The following is a 24,044-nucleotide window of genomic DNA, read 5'->3' on the forward strand; positions in this document are numbered from 1 at the left end:
TACCTGATAAAGAATTCCAAATAATGATAGTGAAAATGATCCAAAATCTTGAAATCAAAATGGAATCACAGATAAATAGCCTGGAGACAAGGATTGAGAAGATGCAAGAAAGGTTTAACAAGGACCTAGAAGACATAAAAAAGAGTCAATATATAATGAATAATGCAATAAATGAGATCAAAAACACTCTGCTGCTGCTGCTGCTAAGTCGCTTCAGTCTTGTCCAACTCTGTGTGACCCCATAGACGGCAGCCCACCAGGCTCCCCCGTCCCTAGGATTCTCTAGGCAAGAACACTGGAGTGGGTTGCCATTTCCTTCTCCAATGCATGAAAGTGAAAAGTGAAAGTGAAGTCGCTGAGTCTTGTCCGACTCTTAGCAACCCCATGGACTGCGGCCCACCAGGCTCCTCCGTCCATGGGATTTTCCAGGCAAGAGTGCTGGAGTGGGGTGCCAAAACACTCTGGAGGCAACAAATAGTAGAATAACAGAGGCAGAAGATAGGATTAGTGAATTAGAAGATAGAATGGTAGAAATAAATGAATCAGAGAGGAAAAAAGAAAAATGAATTAAAAGAAATGTGGACAATCTCAGAGACCTCCAGGACAGTGTTAAACGCCCCAACATTCGAATCATAGGAGTCCCAGAAGAAGAAGACAAAAAGAAAGACCATGAGAAAATACATGAGGAGATAATAGTTGAAAACTTCCCTAAAATGGGGAAGGAAATAATCACCCAAGTCCAAGAATCCCAGACAGTCCCAAACAGGATAAACCCAAGGCGAAACACCCCAAGACACATATTAATCAAATTAACAAAGACCAAACACAAAGAATAAATATTAAAAGCAGCAAGGGAAAAGCAACAAATAACACACAAGGGGATTCCCATAAGGATAACAGCTGATCTTTCAATAGAAACTCTTCAAGCCAGGAGGGAATGGCAAGACATACTTAAAGTGATGAAAGAAAATAATCTACAGCCCAGATTATTGTACCCAGCAAGGATCTCATTCAAATATGAAGGAGAAATAAAAAGCTTTACAGACAAGCAAAAGCTGAGAGAATTCAGCACCACCAAACCAGCTCTCCAACAAATGCTAAAGGATATTCTCTAGACAGGAAACACAAAAAGGGTGTATAAACTTGAACCCAAAACAATAAAGTAAATGGCAATGGGATCATACTTATCAATAACGACCTTAAATGTAAATGGGTTGAATGCCCCAACCAAAAGACAAAGACTGGCTGAATGGATAAAAAAACAAGACCCCTATATACGTTGTCTACAAGAGACCCACCTCAAAACAGGGGACACATACAGACTGAAAGTGAAGGGCTGGAAAAAGATTTTCCATGCAAATAGAGACCAAAAGAAAGCAGGAGTAGCAAGACTCATATCAGATAAAATAGACTTTAAAACAAAGGCTGTGAAAGAGACAAAGAAGGACACTACATAATGATCAAAGGATCAATCCAAGAAGAAGATATAACAATTATAAATATATATGCACCCAATATAGGAGCACTGCAATATGTAAGACAAATGCTAACAAGTATGAAAGGGGAAATTAACAATAACACAATAATAGTGGGAGACTTTACTACCCCACTCACACCTATGGATAGATCAACTAAACAGAAAATTAACAAGGAAACACAAACTTTAAACAATACAATAGACCAGTTAGACCTAATTGATATCTATAGGACATTTCACCACAAAACAATGAATTTCACCTTTTTCTCAAGTGCACACAGAACCTTCTCCAGGATAGATCACATCCTGGGCCATAAATCTAGCCTTGGTAAATTCAAAAAAATTGAAATCATTCCAAGCATCTTTTCTGACCACAATGCAGTAAGATTAGATCTCAATTACAGGAGAAAAACTATTAAAAATTCCAACATATGGAGGCTGAACAACACGCTGCTGAATAACCAACAAATCACAGAAGAAATCAAAAAAGAAATCAAAGTATGCATAGAAATGAATGAAAATGAAAACACAACAACCCAAAACCTGTGGGACACTGTAAAAGCAGTGCTAAGGGGAAAGCTCATAGCAATACAGGCATACCTCAAGAAACAAGAAAAAAGTCAAATAAATAACCTAATTCTACACCTAAAGCAACTAGAAAAGGAAGAAATGAAGAACCCCAGGGTTAGTAGAAGGAAAGACATCTTAAAAATTAGGGCAGAAATAAATGCAAAAGAAACAAAGGAGACCATAGAAAAAATCAACAAAGCCAAAAGTTGGTTCTTTGAAAGGATAAATAAAATTGGCAAACCATTAGCCAGACTCATCAAGAAACAAAGGGAGAAAAATCAAATCAATAAAATTAGGAATGAAAATGGAGAGATCACAACAGACAACACAGAAATACAAAGGATCATAAGAGACTACTATCAGAAATTATATGCCAATACAATGGACAACGTGGAAGAAATGGACAAATTCTTAGAAAAGTACAACTTTCCAAAACTGAACCAGGAAGAAATAGAAAATCTTAATAGACCCATCACAAGCACGGAAATTGAAACTGTAATCAGAAATCTTCCAGCAAACAAAAGCCCAGGTCCAGACAGCTTCACAGCTGAATTCTACCAAAAATTTAGAGAAGAGCTAACACCTATCCTACTCAAACTCTTCCAGAAAATTGCAGAGGAAGGTAAACTTCCAAACTCATTCTATGAGGCCACCATCACCCTAATAACAAAACCTGAAAAAGATGCCAAAAAAAGAAAGAAAGAAAGAAAACTACAGGCCAATATCACTGATGAACATAGATGTAAAAATCCTTAACAAAATTTTAGCAATCAGAATCCAACAACACATTAAAAAGATCATACACCATGACCAAGTGGGCTTTATCCCAGGGATGCAAGAATTCGTCAATATCCACAAATCAATCAATGTAATACACCACATTAACAAATTGAAATATAAAAGCCATATGATTATCTCAATAGATGCAGAGAAAGCCTTTGACAAAATTCAACATCCATTTATGATAAAAAAAAAAAAAAACTCTCCAGAAAGCAGGAATAGAAGGAACATACCTCAACATAATAAAAGCTATATATGACAAACCCACAGCAAACATTATCCTGAATGGTGAAAAACTGAAAGCACTTCCCCTAAAGTCAGGAACAAGACAAAGGTGCTCACTGTCACCACTACTATTCAACATAGTTTTGGAAGTTTTGGCCACAGCAGTCAGAGCAGAAAAAGAAATAAAAGGAATCCAAGTAGGAAAAGAAGAAGTAAAACTCTCACTGTTTGCAGATGACGTGATCCTCTACATAGAAAACCCTAAAGACTCCACCAGGAAATTACTAGAGCTAATCAATGAATATAGTAAAGTTGCAGGATATAAAATCAACACACAGAAATCCCTTGCATTCCTATACACTAATAATGAGAAAATAGAGAAATTAAGGAAACAATTCCATTCACCATTGCAACAAAAAGAATAAAATATTTAGGAATATATCTACCTAAAGAAACTAAAGACCTATATATAGAAAACTATAAAACACTGGTGAAAGAAATCAAAGAGGACACTAGTAGATGGAGAAATATACCATGTTCATGGATCGGAAGAATCAATATAGTGAAAATGAGTATACTACCCAAAGCAATTTATAGATTCAATGCAATCCCTATCAAGCTACCAATGGTGTTTTTCACAGAGCCAGAACAAATAATTTCACAATTTGTATGGAAATACAAAAAACCTCAAATAGCCAAAGCAATCTTGAGAAAGAAGAATGGAACTGGAGGAATCAACCTGCCTGACTTCAGGCTCTACTACAAAGCTACAGTCATCAAGACAGTATGGTACTGGCACAAAGACAGAAATATAGATCAATGGAACAAAATAGAAAGCCCAGAGATAAATCCACGCACCTATGGACACCTTATCTTTGACAAAGGAGGCAAGAATATACAATGGATTAAAGACAATCTCTTTAACAAGTGGTGCTGGGAAAACTGGTCAACCAGTTGTAAAAGAACGAAACTAGAACAACTTTCTAACACCATACACAAAAATAAACTCAAAATGGATTAAAGATCTAAATGTAAGACCAGAAACTATAAAACTCCTAGAGGAGAACATAGGCAAAACACTCTCCAACATACAGCACAGCAGGATCCTCTATGACCCACCTCCCAGAATATTGGAAATAAAAGCAAAAATAAACAAATGGGACCTAATTAAACTTAAAAGCTTCTGCACAACAAAGGAAACTATTAGCAAGGTGAAAAGGCAGGCTTCAGAATGGGAGAAAATAATAGCAAATGAAGCAACTGACAAACAACTAATCTCAAAAATATACAAGCAACTCCTATAGCTCAATTTCAGAAAAATAAACAACCCAATCAAAAAATGGGCCAAAGAACTAAATAGACATTTCTCCAAAGAAGACATACAGATGGCTAACAAACACATGAAAAGATGCTCAACATCATTCATTATCAGAGAAATGCAAATCAAAACCACAATGAGGTACCATTTCACGCCAGTCAGAATGGCTGCGATCCAAAAGTCTACAAGCAATGAATGCTGGAGAGGGTGTGGAGAAAAGGGAATCCTCTTACACTGTTGGTGGGAATGCAAACTAGTACAGCCACTATGGAGAACAGGGTGGAGATTCCTTAAAAAACTGGAAATAGAACTGCCTTATGATCCAGCAATCCCACTGCTGGGCATACACACCAAGGAAACCAGAATTGAAAGAGACACGTGTACCCCAATGTTCATCACAGCACAGTTTATAATAGCCAGGACATGGAAGCAACCTAGATGTCCATCAGCAGATGAATGGATAAGAAAGCTGTGGTACATACACACAATGGAGTATTACTCAGCCATTAAAAAGAATACATTTGAATCAGTTCTAATGAGGTGGATGAAACTGGAGCTGATTATACAGAGTGAACTAAGCCAGAAAGAAAAACACCAATGCAGTATACTAATGTATATATATGGAATTTAGAAAGATGATAACGATAACCCTGTATGTGAGACAGCAAAAGAGACACAGATGTATAGAACAGTCTTTTGGACTCTGTGGGAGAGGGAGAGAGTGGGATGATTTGGGGGAACGGCATTGAAACATGTACAATATCATATATGAAACGAATCACCAGTCCAGGTTCGATGCATGGCACTGGATGCTTGGGGCTGGTGCACTGGGACGACCCAGAGGGATGGTACAGGGAGGGAGGAGGGAGGGGGGTTCAGGATGGGGAACACGTGTATACCTGTGGCGGATTCATGTTGATGTATGGCAAAACCAATACAATATTGTAAAGTAATTAACCTCCAATTAAAATAAATTTATATTAAAAAAAAAAAAAAAGAATCTGCCTGCCAATGCAGGAGATGTGGGTTCAGTCTCTGGGTTGGAAAGATCCCCTGGCGAAGAAAATGGCAACCCACTCCAGGATTCTTGCCTGGGAAATACCATAGACAGAGGAACCTGGCAGGCTGCAGTCCATGGGGTTGTAAAAGAGTTGGACGTGACTTAGTGACTAAACAACAGTCTCACTGTGGTAATCGTTTCATGATATAAATCAAATCATTACGTTGTTGTTGTTCATTTGCTTAGTCATGTCTGACTCTTTGCGACCCCATGGACTGCAGCACTCCAGGCCTCCCTATTATGTGGTACACCTTAAACTTATATGGTATTGTATGTTAATTATACCTTAATAAAACTGGGAGACAAAAAAAAAAAAAAAAACAAGAAAAAAATCTTCTGGAGAGCTTCAATATTTATTGATGTCTGGGTGCCACCCAGTCCAATTAAGTCAGAATCTTTGTTGATGGGCAAAGAATATATGCATGCACATATAATAGTTTTAATGCATGTACACACACACGTACATGATGATTCTAATATAAGGCCAAAGTAAACAACCGAATAGTCTAAAGAAAATTTTGTCTCTTTTCGAATGTACCAGTGGTCCTCAGTTGGGGGTGATTCTGCTCCCCAGGCACATTCAGCAATGTCCAGACACATTTTTGGTTGCCATGACTGAGGGGTTGGGGAGGAGAATGCTACTGGCATCTTAGTAAGTAGAGTTTAGATGCTGCTAAACATCCCACAATGCCCAGGATAGCCCTCTATAATGAAAAGTTATCCAAGCAAAATGTCAATAGTGGGACTTCCCTGGGGTTCCAGTGGTTAAGAATCCATCTTGCAATGCAGGGGACATCAATCCAATCCCTGGTCTGGGAAGATTCCACATGCTGAGGGGCAACTATGCCCATGTGCCACAACTACTGAGGCTGTGTTCTGGAGCCGGCAAACCATGCTCACCCACCCTAGAGCCTATGTTCCACAACAAGAGAAGCCAGTGCAGTGAAAAGCCCGTAGACTGCAACCACAGAGCAGCCCCCAGTGAGAAGCCCGTAGACCGCGACCAGAGAGCAGCCCCTGCTCACCACAACTAGAGAAAGTGTGTGTGTAGCAGTGAAGATCCAGCACGGCCAAAAATAAGTAGATAAAGAAAATAAATATCAATAGTATTGAAGCTGAGAAACCCTGATTTCTATTTATACCTTTTGAAAAAAGTTCTTGTCTAATTGCATTGGCCAGAACAGCAATAACACTGCAATTATCAATAGTGATCAGTTCTGGGTAGATGGAGTAAATATACTTTTCCTTACCTCTCCTGCTAACTATGACTAAAAACCCTTAGACATTATACATAAAACAAATATGAAGAAGACCCTGAAAGATGGAGGATGAGAAGGAAGACAAGCTAAGGATCTCAGACAGTGGTAACTTCTCTGAGCTTCTTTTTGTCTCATGAACCCCAGACTAGGAGCTAAAGAAGTAGAAAATCCAGATATAACAATGGGAACAGACCAAAAAAAGCCAAGAAAAGCCTTCTCTCTCCAGTAAAAAGACCAGAAAAAGGACAGTTTAGCAAGACACAAAACTTTTAGATAATAACCAGTCTGCTCCAGTGAAACACCATTTAAACAACTGTGGTTCTCACCCCCAGTTACACCAGAAAATGCCCAGTGGGAAGCCTAGATTCCCACCCTCACCTGTATTGTGTCAGAAAAGGCTAAGCAGGAAGTCATCCTCAATGGGCAGCAATGAGTCCATCCCCCACAATGTCACTGGAGACCACTGGGGACTCCTGCACCTGTATGGCCTTCCAAGCCACACTGCTCTGCCTCCTGACACTTCTTACAGGTGCCCACAGCCTCTGTTCCTGTGACTCAGCCACTTCCTCCTATTTTGTCCTGTCTGGGTTTCCAGGCTTTCCTGTGGTTGGTAACAGGCCAGTGGAACAGCAGGGAACAGCATCGTGGTATCTGCAGAGTCCTCTGAACATGGTGAGGGTCCCCTGGAGAAGGGATAGGCTACCCACTCCAGTATTCTTGGGCTTCCCTGATGGCTCAGCTGGTAAAGAATCCGCCTGCAATGTGGGAGACCTGGGTTTGATCCCTAGGTTGGGAAGGTCCCTTGGAGAACGGAACAGCTACCCACTCCAGTATTCTGGCCTGGAGAATTGCATGGACTGTATAGTCCATGGGGTCGCAAAGAGTGGGACATGACTGAGCAACTTTCACTTTCACTGGACATGGTGAGGGTCAGGGAGGCAGTAATATGGCTGATTGGCTGAACCTGGGCTGAAATTCACACGTTACCTATTTACTGACCAGGGAACTGAGTCAAAGATGGTTCTTTTCTTCCCTCCAAAACCAACCACCTCATAAACCCAAATCCATATGTTTTCTAAGATAATTGAAGGAGAATCAAAACACAGTCGAGACCACACTGGTAGATTCTGCCCTTCACCCCTAAACATTCAAATTGTGTATTAGAAATTCTCTGCCAACACAGACGGCAGTGTCCCTGGTCAGCAGGTCGCAAAAGCTCTTCTGCCTCAGTCACCCCCAGAGAGAGACCAGTGGGAACATGTGACCCTGGTTTAAGGGGTACAGGCCTGCCCAGGGGACAGGGCGTGTGGATGTGTGGGTGGGGAGGGGCTTGGGGCAGGGCCTGCACCTGTGTGTGTAGCCCCGCAGGACTCTCTGGATTCTGATGGCAGCCTCGTCCAGGGCCTGGCTCCTCTGTACCTCCAGCAGGGTGTCCTGGTTTTCCTGGAACAGAAGAGTTCTCATCGCATAATTGCCCTGCCTCACCCTCAAGCCCCGACCTGCAGCCAGGGCTCTGTCTCCAGAAGTCAGGAACTCTCAGACTCTTCCCGGGAGAAGCAGGCAGGGGTTGAAAGACATGAGGTTGAAAGATCTGCTCTTAAGTTGCCACTGATGTGGCTCTGAGCCCAGAGCCGCAGCCCAGCCCTCAATCCAAGAACTTCCCATTTTAGCTCTTTCTTCTTGTTAATTCAATCTGGAAAATTTCATTTCTGCTCTGAAGAACCCAAGAAGGGGGAAAAAACTGTCCCCGAAGCTGTGCTTTATTTCCTAAAAATCATGTGAAACACGCATTCAGCTATAATATAGACGCATGCTTGTTTCAATATTAGCATGTTTCCCCAGCTTTTGCAGAGAATTCAGTGTGAGGTGATGGACTGTATTCATCCCTGAGTGGTGACATTCCCAGGCCCACCTTGATGCTCCCCCTGGATCCTGGTTTCATGGAAAAGACAATTTTTCCATGGATTGGGTTTTTCATGGACTGAGGGGTGGGGGTGGTTTGGGGATGATTCAAGTGCATTACATTTATTGTGCACTTTATTTCTATTATTATGATTATATCAGCTCCACCTCAGATTATCAAGCATTAGATTCCAGAGGTTGGGGACCCCTGCTTTAAACCACACCTTACTGGGTAGCACCCTGGGATTCCCCAGACCTCTTCCCTCTGTGGAGTCAGCTGCCCCAGTGGAGTCTGAAGCCCCTCTGCTTCTTTCCTTTTTAAGCCCCACAGTCCCAGCTCTAGCCTAACTAGTGATGGGTCGACAATAGGCCCACTGGAGAGCTGGGGCTGGGAGGACAGACAAGGATTGGTGGGCAGGCTCCATGGGGTAAGAGGAGAGAGTGGAAGCCTCAGGAAGGGGCAGTGGGGATGGGGTGTGGTGCCGGGTGGGCTGGCAGAGCCCTGATTCTGGCCCTGATCTTCTCTTGTTCCTCTTCTGCACCCTGCTGACCTACCCAAGGTGTGTGGGGCTAGGAAACACTGACACTCTCTCCTTTAGACCCAACTCAAAATCTTGCAGGGCCCGAAGGCCAGCCTCAGGGGCTGGAGGCTGCCTCAGCTGTGACCCTGGGCCTGCCTGTAAGTTGATGGAGAGGGAGGTGGGAGGTGGGAAGTGGTGCTGCTTGCCCGACCCTGCCAAGGATGAGCTGTCAAAGGGCAGGGTCCGCACTGCCACCTTCCCTGAAGCTCCGCCTCCCCAGGGAGGCAGGGGCGGGGCTTCCCCAGGACTGACTGCAGACTTCGCTTCGGCTCCGGCTCCGGCAGCAAAGACTGCTCCGGGGCTGGGGGACAGTGGAAGACCTCCCTCAGGTCCTGTTTGCTCTTGCCCAGTAGCTTGGAGGCAGCCCCTCTGTCTCCTTAGGTCTTGTCCTAAACGTCCTCTCCTAAGAAGCCCCCTGGGCTTTCGCAGGCTGGGCTGGGCTGGGCCCTTTCGGTGACTCCCTGCCTCCCTTTCCCCTAGCATGGCTTTCTACGACCAGGCTCCTTGAGGGCAGGGGCTAGGCATGCAGCAGGCACCCACGGGCACCAGACCAGCCACACAGGCTTCAGGTTCTCACCTTCAGAAAGATCTTGGTCTTTCCCATCTTCCATTCTTTATCTGTCCCCAGCCACCTTTCGGCGATGCGCAGGGTCATTTGGCGAAACTTGTTCCGGAGCTGCCAGGAGGAAACGAGTGGCTCAGTGGAGTCACGCAGGAGGCTGAGGTCCCTCCTCAGGGTCTTCTTAGGGATCGGGGTCTTTCTGCTCCCACAGGGGTCACCGTCAGGGGCTGCTGGGCCAGGGCACAAGCCCCCAGCACCCTGGATCAAGATGGGGTCCAGAGGATTACTAGACCACAATGCTTCCAAGGGTGTGGGGTCTCAGTGTGGCCCTTGGACACGGGCAGTCCAAACTTCAGGATGGCTGAGTGTTTGGGGGAAGGATAGGACGACCACACATCACCTCTGTGACATTCTGCCCTAAAAGGGAATATTTGCTTTAAACTTTGGTTGCTCCTAGAAGCAACATATTCAGCCGCTAGCCTCCTCCAGAGAAAGGAAGCAGGAACAGGGGTCATTTCAAAGCTTCGGCCCCTGGGCATCAAGAAGGGGCCCTGAGCCCTCTTGGAACTGGGAGGTTGGGGGCGCCCAGGGGCGCCCCGGTTTTCAGGATGCGCACGCAGCGTCTTGCGGCCTGCGGCCAGGCTGCGGGGACACACACCTCCGTGCGCACGGCACTGGGCAGCAGGACGCGGAACCTCTGTGAGAACTCCTCGAACGAGTAGCGGATGGGGAAGCCGGATTTGCGGATGTGCACGGTCTCCATCATCCCCGAGTAGCGCAGCTGCTGGATGCACAGCTCCCGGTCGAAGAGCTGCGGGTGCAGAGGCGAGGGGCTGATAGCACGGGCCGCCCCCTTCCCAACCACTCGCCACCAGCTCTGAGCCACCACTTCTGCCGCTGTCCCCAAATGCAGGAGAACGAAACAAACACTTGGTTTCATAAAAATTCTATTCTGAAGAGATATATTTGGTTGAAGAAGCTGAAAGTCCTGGAAGTGTTTCCAAGGAGATAAAAGTCCATCACATACAAACTGGGACATCCATAAGAAGAGCAAAATTTCCCTCATTTTCAGGATATGCAGAGTATGAGGAATAGAAAATTTTTTTGCATATGTCACATTTAAAATATTGTTAAATGCCCCCAAACAGTGATCCCAAAGAACACGGTTTCCTCCTGACCTTGCCAATGTTGGGGTGACCACTGCCCCTGGGGTCCTTCCGGCAGGGGCACCATTATGCCTCCCACTCTAGTGGAAAGAAGAAGTACATTCCCTACTTAGACTCAGAAAATATTGTAATGGATTTAGTCTCTGCATCCTCCAGAGATAGCTATTTGGAGAGGAGTTTGGTCACAATGCTTTGCACAAGGGTATGGGGTCTCAGCCATGGCTGGCACCCTAGAGGGGCCCCCTCCACCTGGAAGCAGGAGTGTCTGGGGACTAGGTGCATGCCCTCCAATCTGGCAAGCCTACCAGCAGGCAGTCACCCACTTGGAAACATGGAGGGCCACCGAGGCAACTGCTAATGGGGTCAAGGACCACCCAGCAGTTTTGGGAAACTAGATTTCTTCCATTTGTCCAGTATTTCTGGTGCACCTGGTATTTCTTGTTTAATCTTTACAACAGCTCTACCTGGATGGGGCACTTAGCTCCAATTTAAAGATGAGGTGCCTGAGCCTCAGAGACATATTCTTAAGTGGCAGAGCCAGAGTTTCAACCTTAAGCCTGCCTGGCCCCTCAGCCTGGGTTCCCCTATACCTGCACAGGAGCTGCGTCTCCCAGGGGTGTTTCAGCCAGGGGCACCCACAAGACCTGAGCATGACCCACAAGCCTCTGTGGCAGAGGGCCTTTGGGAGCACTGTTACTATCTAACATCTGTGCACTGTGATTTAAGGAAGATGCATTTTGGATTTCCTGGGCCAGCCTGAAACTCATGTAATTTTATACTTTCAAAAAAGAAACTTTATTTAATGTAATATTATTTTTTTCTTTTATAAGACATTTAAAAAAAAATCATTTTATCTCCTTTCAGATGGCATCTTCCCATGTCTGGAAGCCTTTAAATTTGTGGTCTCTGGGTGGGATTCCCAAGCTGGAATCCCAGGGACTGGGTAGGCAGCAGGCTCCCACCCAGCACATAAGTAGATACAGTCACTTTCCAAGGGTTTAATGGCCTCAGGTCTCGGTGACCAGTAGTTGGTGTCAGCCTCTAAAATCACAGTACTGGTTGCTGCCCTTATGGAATGTGGCTTAATTATGCAGATATGGTGCACGCACACATACATACACACACACACACACACACACACACACACACACAAAGTCATGTGCAACCCTTGCTGCTCCCCGCAGGCTGGCAGATCCAGAATTTATGGAAGAGAAAACTGAGGCTCAGAGAAGCAACACACTTGGCCAATGGCAAGCAAATGGCAGTGTGGAAACAGTTGAGGTCTGGGAGATCCAAAGCCTTGAAGGTCACCAACCTTCAAATGGTCTAGACTGGCCACCTTGCCTCAGTGTCCCCATCTGTAAAATGGGGGCAGATAGCTTCAAAGCTGCCCAGGCACTGGTGAAAGGAGAGACATGACTCCAGATGCCATCAGATTCATTCCCTTAGATACCTCCCCTCGTCCTGTGCAGGTCCCCAGACTCCCCTCATTACCAGCGGCTTCTTGTAGTCATTAGGTTTGATGCAACGGATGAAGTAGGGCTGGCAATTGGTGAGGATTTTCATCAGCTGGTCCAGAGACTGCTTGAACTGGCCAGCCAAGGTGGAGGGCCGCTTGCTGGAGTCTGCAGACTAGACAGAGCACAGGGCACAAGTGGAGCTCGGTCCAGGGCACAGCTGACTCAGGGCACAGCGAGGGCTTCTGCTGAGGTCCCACAGGTGGGCAGGGCTACATTCATCCAGTAGCTCATCCATTCGTTTAGCATAGGTTCCCCAAGTGCCTACTGTGTGCAGGCACCCAGGAGACACTGGGAACCCAGAGGCAAGTAGAGCTGGGCAAGCCTCCTGTCTAGGAGTGGGGACCCCAGAGTGAGATGCACCAGGGTGAGGAGACAATGTCAATTTTTACCTTGCCATTCTACATTTTTCAGTTTTTGTATAGATTTTGTATGCTCTTTTTGAATGTTATGTACTGTACATTGTAAGCATTACTGTAAATGTATACAGTATTTTTTTTAATGTATTAAAATGATGGATGCAAGAGAAAACAAAAAACCCAGGCCAAGAGTGCGTAAGTGGGTGCTCAGTCACTTCAGTCACGTCCGATTCTGTGAACCCATGGACTGTAGCCCACCGGGCTCCTCTGTCCATGGGATTTCTCAGGCAAGAATACTGGAGTGGGTGGCCATGCCCTCCTCCAGGGAATCTTCCCAACCTAGGGACCGAACCCTAGTCTCCTGCATCTCCTGCATTGCAGGTGGATTCTTTATCGCTAAGCCACTGGGAAAGCCTTGGGCCAAGAGTAGTGTGTGCTTTTGTGCCATACTGATCTTGGTGATGCTCCTTGATCAAACTTTTTCCAAGGTCAAATGCGCTTGGCAAACATATGTACTGACAAATTGCATCAGTTTGGAGACTCAAATTCATGGTTTAACGCCTCTGAGAATAGGATGCAATCCCTGGCAGGTATAACAATGGGCAGCATTCTCCTGGGTTTAAAATAATGCATTTTCCTCCTGTTCCGGCTCCCTGAAACCTGTGGACATGCCTTGGAGGCCCTACAGGGCCAGGATCAGGCTGTGCTCCGGCCTCAGCTGTGGAGTCCAGCCTGGCTCCACGAGGGCAGAGGATCTGGCTCAGCTTCAGCTGGTTCCAGACCTGGGTAGTTCCTGCAAGCCTCATAGCTCCTTGGTGCCTCTCTGGGCTGGCTCTGCATGTGGTCATGCTGTGGGCCCTGGGCACTAAAGTGTTAGGAGCTCCTGTGGGGGTGGGGGTGGGGTGCCTCAGTGTGGACTACAGCATGGAGTAGGGGGCAGGAGGTTCCTATGCCTGCACCCACAGTTCCTGTGCCAGTGTGCCGACCCCGTCTCCCAGCCCAGGGGTTGGGGAGCTCCTCATCAGATGACCGACAGGGCTCTTCTGGAACAGTCACTGTTAAGGGGTGAAGGGAGACCCCCACCCTGCCAGGATGTCCTAGGCTGCTCTGAGGTGCACCAGGGGCTCTCTGCCCCCTCCTCTCTGGTCAGCAGGCCCAGCGCTGTTGCCACCACACCACACACACACACACACACCCCACCTACCCACACCCACACACCCACAAAACACACAAGTACTCCACATATCACACACACACCACACCACACACACACACCCCACCTACCACACACACACCCACAGAATACACAAGTACCCCACATACCACACACACACCACACACACACAGCCCACATACCACACACACACCACACACACACAGAATACACAAGTACCCCACCTACCACACACACACCCACAAAACACACATGTACCCCACATACCACACACACACACACCCTCCACCTACCACACACACACGCACCCACAGAACACACATGTATCCCACCTACCACACACACACCCACAAAACACACAAGTACCCCACATACCACACACACATACGCCCCACCTACCACACACACACACCCACAAAACACACATGTACCCCACATACCACACACACACACACTCTACATACCACACACACACACACATACTAGACACCACACAAAGCACACACATATACCACATACACCACACCCCCCCCCATAAAACATACACAGAGACCAATATAGAAAGAAATAACACAAACAAACTCAGTGAGCCCTACAGAGACCACTGCTCACTGGAAGCAGGCAGAGCCCCATGCTCCCGCCCCTGGGCACTACCCCCACAGTACCTCAGCCCCTTTGCAGTCACCTCTGCACCCCAGACTCCAGGCAGCGGGGCTTCTCCATGCCTGTCTGCCCCCCAGGCCCTGGGCAGAGCAGGGCCACCAGAGCCCACCTTGAATTGCTGGCTGCTTGACTTCACCCGGACGATGCTTCCAGGGCCCCGCCTGCTTTCCTCCGACTCCAGCCCAAATATCTCCCGCAGGAACTTGTTTTGGGAGGAGTGGACCAGGGCGAGGATGTCCCTGTTCAGCACATCCCGATTCTTCTCCAGGAAGCCTGTGGGGAAGCAGAGCCCCCAGCCCCCGCCAGCTCAGACCGGGGAGGGGAGGGTGAGGCGCAGGCAGAAGGCCACCATGCCCACCTCCACCTCCCCACGTCTTGGCATCCAGTGCCTCCGCTCAGCACCAAGTCATGTCACATCCACACCCTGCAGCCCCCACAACCCACCATCCCCACCCCAAACTCCCCCATCCAAGCTTGCACCCCACCCCGGGGGTCTCCTCTCCCCTAGTACCTGTGCCCCACCCCACGGGTCTCCCCTCTCCTGATGGCCTATGGCCCCCAAGAGATCTCTGGGGCGTTCTTCCCTTCTAAGCCCTCCAGGATAATGCTGGCTTGTGCTTCAAGGACAGCTCGAGCATCATCTATTCCGGGAGGCCCTACTGACCCACACGTGGCTCCCACCTGCGCCGTGTGGCCCTTCACCTGGGCCCTGTCATTCAGCTCAGGGAAGCCTGAGGCCTTCCCCTCTGTTCTGTCAGCCGCAGCTCCCCGGGTGGACTACGGGTGGGAGCGAGCCCCTTCCCCTCAACATCCTGGCCCTCCCAGCCCCCGCTGTCACTCCCGCGTCCACGTAGGAGCCCACTAGCAGCACAGCAGACGGACTGTGCAATCATTGTGCGGTTTGGACCTCCCGAGGGTGGAGCCTGTGGATTCTCGTCAGGGCTCTGAATTTCTGGGGAACCCTGGGCAAATCTGATTGAGCCAACCGCTTGTCTACATAAGGGAGCAAAACAGAAGAGAAGGAAAAGGAGAAAGCGAAGAAGGCTGCCCAGCCCCGTAACTTCCAAAAATCTGGCAACCTGGTTGCGTCCAGGGAGCTTGCAATCTGGACACTCCTGCTGGGAGGCCCACCCTTCCCCAGCAGCCTGTCTGAAAAGGAGCAGCTGCTTCACATGTCCCTGTGGAACCAGCAAGGGGGAGAAATCGCTGCTTTGCTCTTCCTGGAAGCCCAAAATGGGGAAAGGAAAGAAATTAAACATGACTTGGCTTCCTGGCTTCAAGGATAGGGGGCAGGGGTAGGTGACTTGCTGATTATGAGGTCCTAAAATGTATTTCTTTCCTCATTATAAGTATAAACTGCATTGGTCTTGGAACTGAACGTGTGCCCACAGGCAGTGTGTGCACATACACGCGAGCACTTGTGTGAATGCACATGTGCAGGCACATGCGTGGGCCTGGACCCAGTAGGTTTGGGAATGAAGCATGTCTGCCGCTCACTAAGGAGACCCTGAGGGCCTGGGTGCCCCAGGGCCCTTCTCTAGCAACATGCTAGAGTCGGAGGGCCCTCCAGCTTAAGGAGTGAGACTCTAGAAATTAGGAAGGGGGCTGTGTATGGGCTGAGCTGTTTGCCCCCCAAATCCATATGCTGAAGCTCTAATCCATAGTACCTCAGAATGTGTGTGGAGAGAGGGCCTTTGAAGAGGTCAGGGAGGTAAAATAAGGCTGTTAGGGTGGGCCTTAACCCAGTCAGAGTGGTGTGCTACAAGAAGAGGAGATTAGGACACAGACACGCATGGGAACAAGAGAGACGCCAGGGAGAGACTTCAGAAGGCTCCAGTCCTGCTGACGTTTGTCTTGGACTCCTGGCCTCTGGGACCATGAGAAAATGCATCCCTGTATCTATTTGTGGAACGTTGCTATGGGAGTGTTGGCCAGGGGACACAGCGTGCGTCTGGGGATGAGTGGACAGCCCATCTTCCCTCCCGCCGTGGGAGAGAGTGGACCTGTCTGAGGCAGGGCATGGAACGGCAAGAAGAAGGCGCCAGAGGACGGTTGCTTCTCAAAACCAGGCCAGACGATGACTGGGGGCCTGCTGAAGGCTGCACCCCACAAGCGCCTGACTCCAACTTGTCTTCTCCCTTTAAGTCACCCCTTTTTAGTGGGGTGCTCTGTGCATGCCTGCACAGCCTCGTGTGGGGTCTGGGAAGGCCATGTCAATGGTGGAAGAGGAAGCTTGATTCCCTCTCTGCCAGCAGGTGCTATGAGAGGGGAAGACTGGACCAAGAGCTCAAACCGAGCCGCCCTCACCAAGCTGAGTGTGGTGACAACAAGCTTGCTTTCCCAGGCTCCAGGGCCACCTGACGAGGAGGCTGGCACATAAGCCCCTCTCTCAGCCCTATGCTGGAAGACAGCCTTCTGCAGACGGGGCGAGCAGGCACGTGATGTTACCCTGTGCCCTTCCAGGCTTAGACAGAGCCTCCCAGCCCCAGGTGCTTTTGGGGGGATGATTGAGGCACACCTGGGCCCAAACCTCCCCCCACCCCATCCCCGCCAAAAGACAGAGTAATGGGCTTAGGTCATGAAGATAGCAGAGCACTGAAAAACACCCAGCAGGCTCAGTTTCCAGGAGCATTAATGGAATTCTGTGCTCCGAAAGCCTAGAAAGAAGCGACCTTACTCTTAGCATACATGGAAGTTGCAGTTCACTTCAAAAACTAAAACTTGGCCTTGAGTAGCCCACGGAGGTTGATGTGCTCAGTGTCTCTGTGTTCTGGAATTCTGAAGTCCCACTAGCTCTGGGCTCCCCCTTTCGGAAAAGCCCCAAAGCCAGGATCTGGTGGGAGTTATAAAGGAGCCCCCCCTTACCTCCTCATTTCTCCAACAGAAATAATACCCTGGTCTCAGAACACCTCCCTTCCTCCATGTGAAAACAGCAGCCCCTCCTGCTGCCTTGTCCCTCCACCTGAAAAGTGTACTTGGAGCATCCCTGACTCCAAGTTTCCAGTTAGACCACAGTAGCTCCTCAGTTCTCCTTACAAGCCACACAGAGTCACCCTCTGGCTTCCCGCCTCATTTTCCTGATCACAGCACCCACTGGCCACCTCTCCCATTTTTCTAAGCACACCAGCAGCTTGACCACCTCAGCCCCTTATTTCTCTAATCAAAACTAGGCTTGGGACTTCCCTGGTGATCAAGTGGTTAAGAATCCACCTGTCAATGCAGGAGACATGGGTTATATCCAGAGTCCAGGGAGATCCCAAACGCTATGGGGCAGTTAAACCCAAGCACCACAACTACCGGGGCCTGTGAGCTCTAGGGCCCACAGGCCACAGCTACTGAGCCCTAGTGCCGCAGCTACTGAAGCCCTTGCTCCCTAGAGCCTGTGCTCCGCAACAAGAGAAGCCCCCACACTGAGAAGCCCTCACACCACATGCAACTAGAGAGGACCCCTTGCTTGCCACAGCCAGAGAAAGCCCACGTGCAGCAATGAAGACCCAGCACTGCCAATAGATAAATAAAATCTTTAAAAACATGCCTGACCTTATCTCCACATATACACTTTCACTACCAAGAGAGTGAAAAGATATCCCAAAGAAGAGGAGAAAATATTTGCAAATTCTATATCTGATGAGGTAATTACAATAAAAAAAAAAAACAATTAACATATGTTGGTAAGGAGCTGTAGGAATTGGAAACTGCATACATTGCTAATGGGAATGTAAAATGGTGCGGCCACTTTGAAAAACAGTTTGGTGCTTATCCCAAAAGTTAAATAGAAATACCACATGACCCAGCAATTCCTCTCTTAGGTATGTGTCCCCAGGAAGTGAAAACGTATGTCCACATAAAAACTTGTACATGAGTGTTAATAGCAGCGTTACTCATAATGGCCAAAAACATCCATCAGTTGATGAAGGGATAAACAGAAAGTGGCATATCTGTGCTGCAGACCGTTGTATGCAGTGTGAAGAACCAGTACAGAAACACGCTACAGTGTGAATGAACCTTGAAAACGCCATGCCAAGTGAAAGAAGCCAGTCACAAAGGCCGCACGATGCACGATTCTGTTTATGTGAAATGTCCAGAACAGGCAAATCCACAGAGACCGAAGTTAGCAGTTGCTGGGGTTGGGGAGAATTAGGAAGCAATGAAGAAAGACTGCTAATGGGAGTTCCTTTTGTTTTTCTGAACGCAAGAATGGAGTCTTAACCTTTGGACTGCCAGGGAAGTCCCTAGTGGGGATTTCTTTTGAGGGGTGATGTAAATGTTCTAAAATTGTGGCAACAGCTACGTAAGTCTATGAATATACTAAAAAACCATTGAGTTGTAGACTTCAAATGAGTGAATTCTATGGATGTGAATTATCTCTCAGTAGAACTATTACCAACAAAACAAAACACAAACATACATGCCTGGTCCATTCCATTCCCTCTGTCCCATTGCTGGCTCTGCAAAATGACCTAGCCTTCTTTCCATGGCCTCCCTGGGGTGCTCCAGATTTGGAAGGAAGGGACTGTGGAGAGGAGCTTCACCTACCTTCTACATGGTAGTGCACCTCGCCAGCAAAGTGGGCAATGCCAAATTGGGCATCGTGGATGTTCTTGGGCTGCAGGAAGCCTTTGTTGTTAGCGTGGACACTCTTCAGTTTTTGCAGCAAGGTGGTATCTGTCCCCTGGAAGAACGGATGCCCTATGGGCCAAGGACCCACAGCCCAGCCACTGGGTACACCCCCAGGTCTCAGGGGCTCCCTCAAAGGGCAAAGCAACTGGGTTCAGAATGACTGAGGGCCTTTCTACAGACAGCAAGAGGATGTGTCAGGGGCAGGGGTTTGTTCCCTGAGTGAGGGCCGAGGCAGGACGAGAGGCTGCCAGCTCGCTGGCTGTAGCCTTCCCCGGGAGCAGAGCATCTCCTTTCTCTGGATCAGAGCTCTTACTGACTCCCTGAGAGTCCATCTCCCCAGAGACATGCAGAGTCCCCCAAAGCAAGAAGGAAAGTGTTGCCTCGTCTTGCACTCCATGCAGCCCTTGGCCCACAAGGCTCAACTAGCCCTCTCTGGGGGTGTGTTCCTGAATCTAAATAATCTATGCTGAGGAGCAGAAGTGAGGGCGGACTCAGGTGCCTTCCTCCAGGAGGCGAGCCTTGAGGGAGAGGGAGGCTGGAAGGCGGGGGCTCCTCTGCCAGCCCCCGCGGTTTCCGGGCAGTGGAGTTTCCCAGGCAAGGGGTCTCCCCCGAGGTGGGTGGGCCCAGGGCACCTGTGGGAAGCGGCTCTCCTCATCCAGGAGGGAGATGACGCTCATGGGCTTGAGGGCCAGCAGGTCCAGGGTAGGCCGGTTGTCGGTGTAGTGAATGTAGTCCCAGGCGATGCTCTCCGCGCGGTACTCCTCCTGCTCCACGGTGAACACGTGCTGCACAAACAGCTGCTGCAGGTGCTCGTTGGCCAGGTTGATGCAGAGCTGCTCGAAGCTGCAGGCGCAGCACCGCCCCAGGGGGGCAAGGTTGGCCTGGCTGCCACTGTAGCCAACCCCTGGCACACAGCCCCACACATGTGTACCCACAGAACACACCCCCAAACACCATACAGGCCGAGAGATAGCCTCCCTCTTCCCCTGCCTCTGCCTCCATCCCCTCCTCCATCCCACAGCAAACAGATTCAGAGAAATGTGGAGGCTGCACTTAGCATCAAGCCCTGACTTTGACTCCATAAGGTCCCCAGCAGGATCCTCTGCCAAACTAGGCTGTCCTGACATGGAGACAATCTCTGGGGGCCAAGGGTCCAGTAGCCACCCTGCCCCATGGGCAAGTGGCTTGGGTATTAAGACAAGCTTCTGGAGACCCGTCATTGATGGCTGGGCTCCTTTGCATCAGTCAGACATACCCCTTTCCCCTCCCCGAGTCCTCCCACTCGTTCTTCCTCCTGGGCTCCATTTCACCTCCTGAAGTGGCCCCTCCACTCATCACCCCGGCTCAGGTCAGAAACCAGGCCGTCATACCTGACACCTCTCCCTCGTTCCCAACTCCAACCCGTTGCCAAAGTCCGGCTGCGCTCTCTCCAACACAGCGCCTAACCTGTTTACTTCTTTTCACTCCCACTGCTGCTCCCTTAATCCAGGTCACCCTCTTTCTCACCTGGAGTGCAATAACAACCGCCTCATGGCTCTCTCTGCCTCCAGCCTCACCCCTCCAACCATTCTCTGTGGCCACCAGACAGAGGTTTCGGACGTGCAGAGCAGGGACCTGCTCTCCCCCTGCCTTGAATCCTTGTGGACCTGAGCTCCCATTATTTTCATGATCCAGACAGACAGTGACACAGTGGAAAGCCTGCCCAACACAGCCAGGGAATGGACGCAGGGGACTCTGTGAGTGATAGTTGCTCAGCCATGTCTGACTCTTTGTGACCCCATGGACTATAGCCTGCTAGGCTCCTCTTGTTCATGGAATTCTCCAGGCAAGAATACTGGAGTGAGTTGCCACCTCCTTCTCCAACAGGGCGCCCTGCCCTTCTCTAATTCTAAGTCTTCACACATGTGAGACCCTCCTTTCTCTGACCTGCTCTTTTGGTTCATCCTTTGGGTCTCACTTAGGCATTTCTTCCTCAGGATGGGTTGCCCATTTATGCAAAACCTTATGGTTCCTCAGGCTGGTTGTTCAGGTCTGTTAACCCAAGAGAGTTAACACACTGCCTGGACATCGTGGAGTGATGCTGTAGCCATCAGCGATTGCAGCCACCCCGGACAATGAGCCCTGAGGGAACTCAGGATGGAGACCAGGAATACTGGCCACCTAGCAGTCATCAGACTGCCTGTGTGCTCAGTCACTCAGTCACGCCCAACTCTTTGAGATCCTTTGGCCTGTAGCCTGTCAGGCTCCTCTGTCCATGGGATTTTCCAGGCAAGGATACTGGAGTGAGTTGCCATTTCCTCCCCTAGGGGATCTTCCTGACCCAGGAATCGAACCCACGTCTCCTGCATGCAGGTGGATTCTTTACTGCTGAGCCATTGGGGATGTCCCATTAGATTGCAGCCACTCACAACAGTAGAGCTTGAAGAAACTCAGGATGTGAAAACACAGAATGCTGGCCCCAGATATCTGAGATACATATCAAAGGAACGATTTCAGTGAACCCAGACTCTTGCATCTTTCCATACACAGAAAAGTGCCAAATACCTTAACTTGGGATATCTAGTTTTCTTTTATTAACAATAATCTTTTGATGTTCTACCTGCCCTTTGTTGCAAAAAACTCCTATATATCCTGGCTCTACCCTCGCCTCCTCGGAGCATTTTTCTCAGAATTATTTGAGATGCTGTCTCCTGGGCCTGAAGTTCTAGGAATGTCTGCTGAATAAAACACAAGTCTCAACTTTTAGGTCATGCACTTTGTTTCAGTTGACAAGAGTACTCGGTGCACCCTTGCAGAAGGCAGTTCGGGTAAGTGACTGGGTGCTGAGTGACATGGCCCTGCTCCTTCAGGTGGCCCCCAGACTGCAGCCCTGCCACAAACCCAGCTTGTGGCTTCTTCACAGGGGGTGGAGGGGAGGGCGTCCCTTAATAAATGGCCAGATCCCCCAAAATAAACTACTCATCCAGCTCCACAGTGGCCAAAGATATGCTTGGTCTGCTTAGCTGCCCCTCTCAGGGCCAGAAACCAATGATCAGAATCATTTTTTATTTTTCTGCTCCTTAGAGCTTCCGTCATGTTGGGCTGAGTTCTGCCAGCCCTGCCCCATTCCACCTGCCCATGGTGAGCTGGTCCTAGGAGCCTGCAATCCCAATGTACATGCACTCAGAATGGCTTGCATCTTGACCAAGGGGCCTTCTCAGCCTTCAGCTGGAGACAGGGCCTTGGGCAGGGGCATGCCAAGGTCAGGACAGCCCTTTGGCACCTCTGACAGTGCCCGGAGACCTCCACTTGGGACTGAAACCAAGCAGAACCCTGTGGGGCCCTCCTGAATACAAAACTCCCTCCTTGTCCCCCATTTCTTATTTGTAGCAAAAGGCTTTAGTCTCCTATGACATCTCTGAGTCCTAAGAGCAGACTCAAGACCAATTAGGGAAGTGAAGAAATGCAGTCAAGAAGCAATAGTGCAGTGATAAAACAGAGTCCTAGTTCTTCCTCAAGGGATCTCTTAGAGTTGTTTTGCAGAAACTAAGACCCCTGCCCAGGTGGAGTATGGTGACTACATGCTGGTCACAAGCATGTAGACCCCAGACTGGTTGGAACCAGATGTTGATGATTAAGATTCCCTAAACATCACCCCATTACCTCACCACCAACCAATGAGAAGAAAGTCCACAAGCTGATTGTGTACCCTGTGACTCTCACTCCTAAAACTGCCTTTAAAAAACTTTACTTGAAAGCCATCAAGGAATTTGGATTTTGAGCTGCCTCAAATTTGGATGAGCTGCCTGCTCTCCTTCTCGGCCCTGCAATAAGTGTTGTGCTTTGCTTCACCACACCCTGGTGTCAGTACACTGGCTTTGGGGTACTTTGGGTGAGCAGACCTGAATTCCATTTGGTAATGGAACTAGGCCTAGGCTCTGTCTCACCGATGCTTTAAACGAGCCAGGCTCACGTTGGGAAGCTAGGTTGCACTTCCTGCTTGCTTGTCCCCCGTCCTTGTGTCCTCTTCTGGCCCTTTGATGATACTTCCGCAGAGCATCACCTGCCCTCGTCCAGCTCCACGGCCTGGCTCCCCTTGCTGCCTCTGTCTACTTCCACCCCAGTCTTCATCACAGTCTTTGCTGGGAATTACTTTTCTGACCTGCTTCATTTCTCTAGCTCTTCAGCCTCCAGGCTGGGACACTGGGTCAGAAGTGTCCTGCCTCACCTTACCCTTGTCAGACTGAAAAATTGGGGATGGGCCACAAATCCCCTGCCTTCCCCATCACCTAGTATGATAGCCCACCCAAGGATGCAGTCACATTAGTGTCACTGATTTCCACTTTCGCCTTAACCACACGTGATAATTCACTCTAGTTTGTGAGAAGGAAGAGTGGATAGCTCGAGATGGGCAATGAGTGCTGGAGTGTCAGCCTGACTCTCATGATGCTCTTAGCTATATGGCCTTTTCTAGACATCTTGTGGATGCCAGGGGATGAGCGTAGACTGCCTCACTGAGGAAGGACACAGTCTTGCTGAGGGACTCACCCTGGCGTCTGTGAGCGGAGGCGAGGCCCTGCTCCCAGCCAGTCTGGGGAGGAATGGCTGAGTTCCAGTTGGCTCAGGGAGGACCTAAGCTTATCTCTCATTTTTCTGAAAACAGGTGCGGGGACCTCCATACCTATTTTTCTGGAAGTTTTCAAAACCAAATATGTCCAGGAGGCCGATTGTCCTTTGCACATTTTTGGGGTCCTGGGCAGGTGGGGTGAAGATTGCAGCATTGATCTTCTTGACAATCCACAGGAAGAGATGCCCATAGATGCCCTGTAGAG

General features: G+C 48.8%; 1 protein-coding gene across 3 annotated transcripts in view; it reads right to left on the reverse strand.

Annotated features, from left to right (window-relative positions):
• The window catches only part of MYO7B (myosin VIIB), a 103,317-nt gene that overhangs the window by 36,529 nt on the left and 42,744 nt on the right, over window positions 1–24,044 (reverse strand). For all 3 annotated transcript variants that reach the window (XM_070801752.1, XM_070801748.1, XM_070801744.1), the window contains 8 exons: window positions 23,894–24,036; window positions 19,866–20,076; window positions 19,150–19,285; window positions 14,723–14,886; window positions 12,395–12,532; window positions 10,393–10,545; window positions 9,750–9,848; window positions 8,038–8,132 (listed from right to left, as the gene is read on the reverse strand). In XM_070801752.1, coding sequence (XP_070657853.1) covers window positions 8,038–8,132; window positions 9,750–9,848; window positions 10,393–10,545; window positions 12,395–12,532; window positions 14,723–14,886; window positions 19,150–19,285; window positions 19,866–20,076; window positions 23,894–24,036 — 1,139 coding nt within the window. The remainder of the gene's footprint in view (window positions 1–8,037; window positions 8,133–9,749; window positions 9,849–10,392; window positions 10,546–12,394; window positions 12,533–14,722; window positions 14,887–19,149; window positions 19,286–19,865; window positions 20,077–23,893; window positions 24,037–24,044) is intronic.

The sequence above is a fragment of the Bos indicus genome, chromosome 2 (assembly GCF_029378745.1).
Source record: "Bos indicus isolate NIAB-ARS_2022 breed Sahiwal x Tharparkar chromosome 2, NIAB-ARS_B.indTharparkar_mat_pri_1.0, whole genome shotgun sequence".
NCBI lineage: Eukaryota > Metazoa > Chordata > Mammalia > Artiodactyla > Bovidae > Bos > Bos indicus.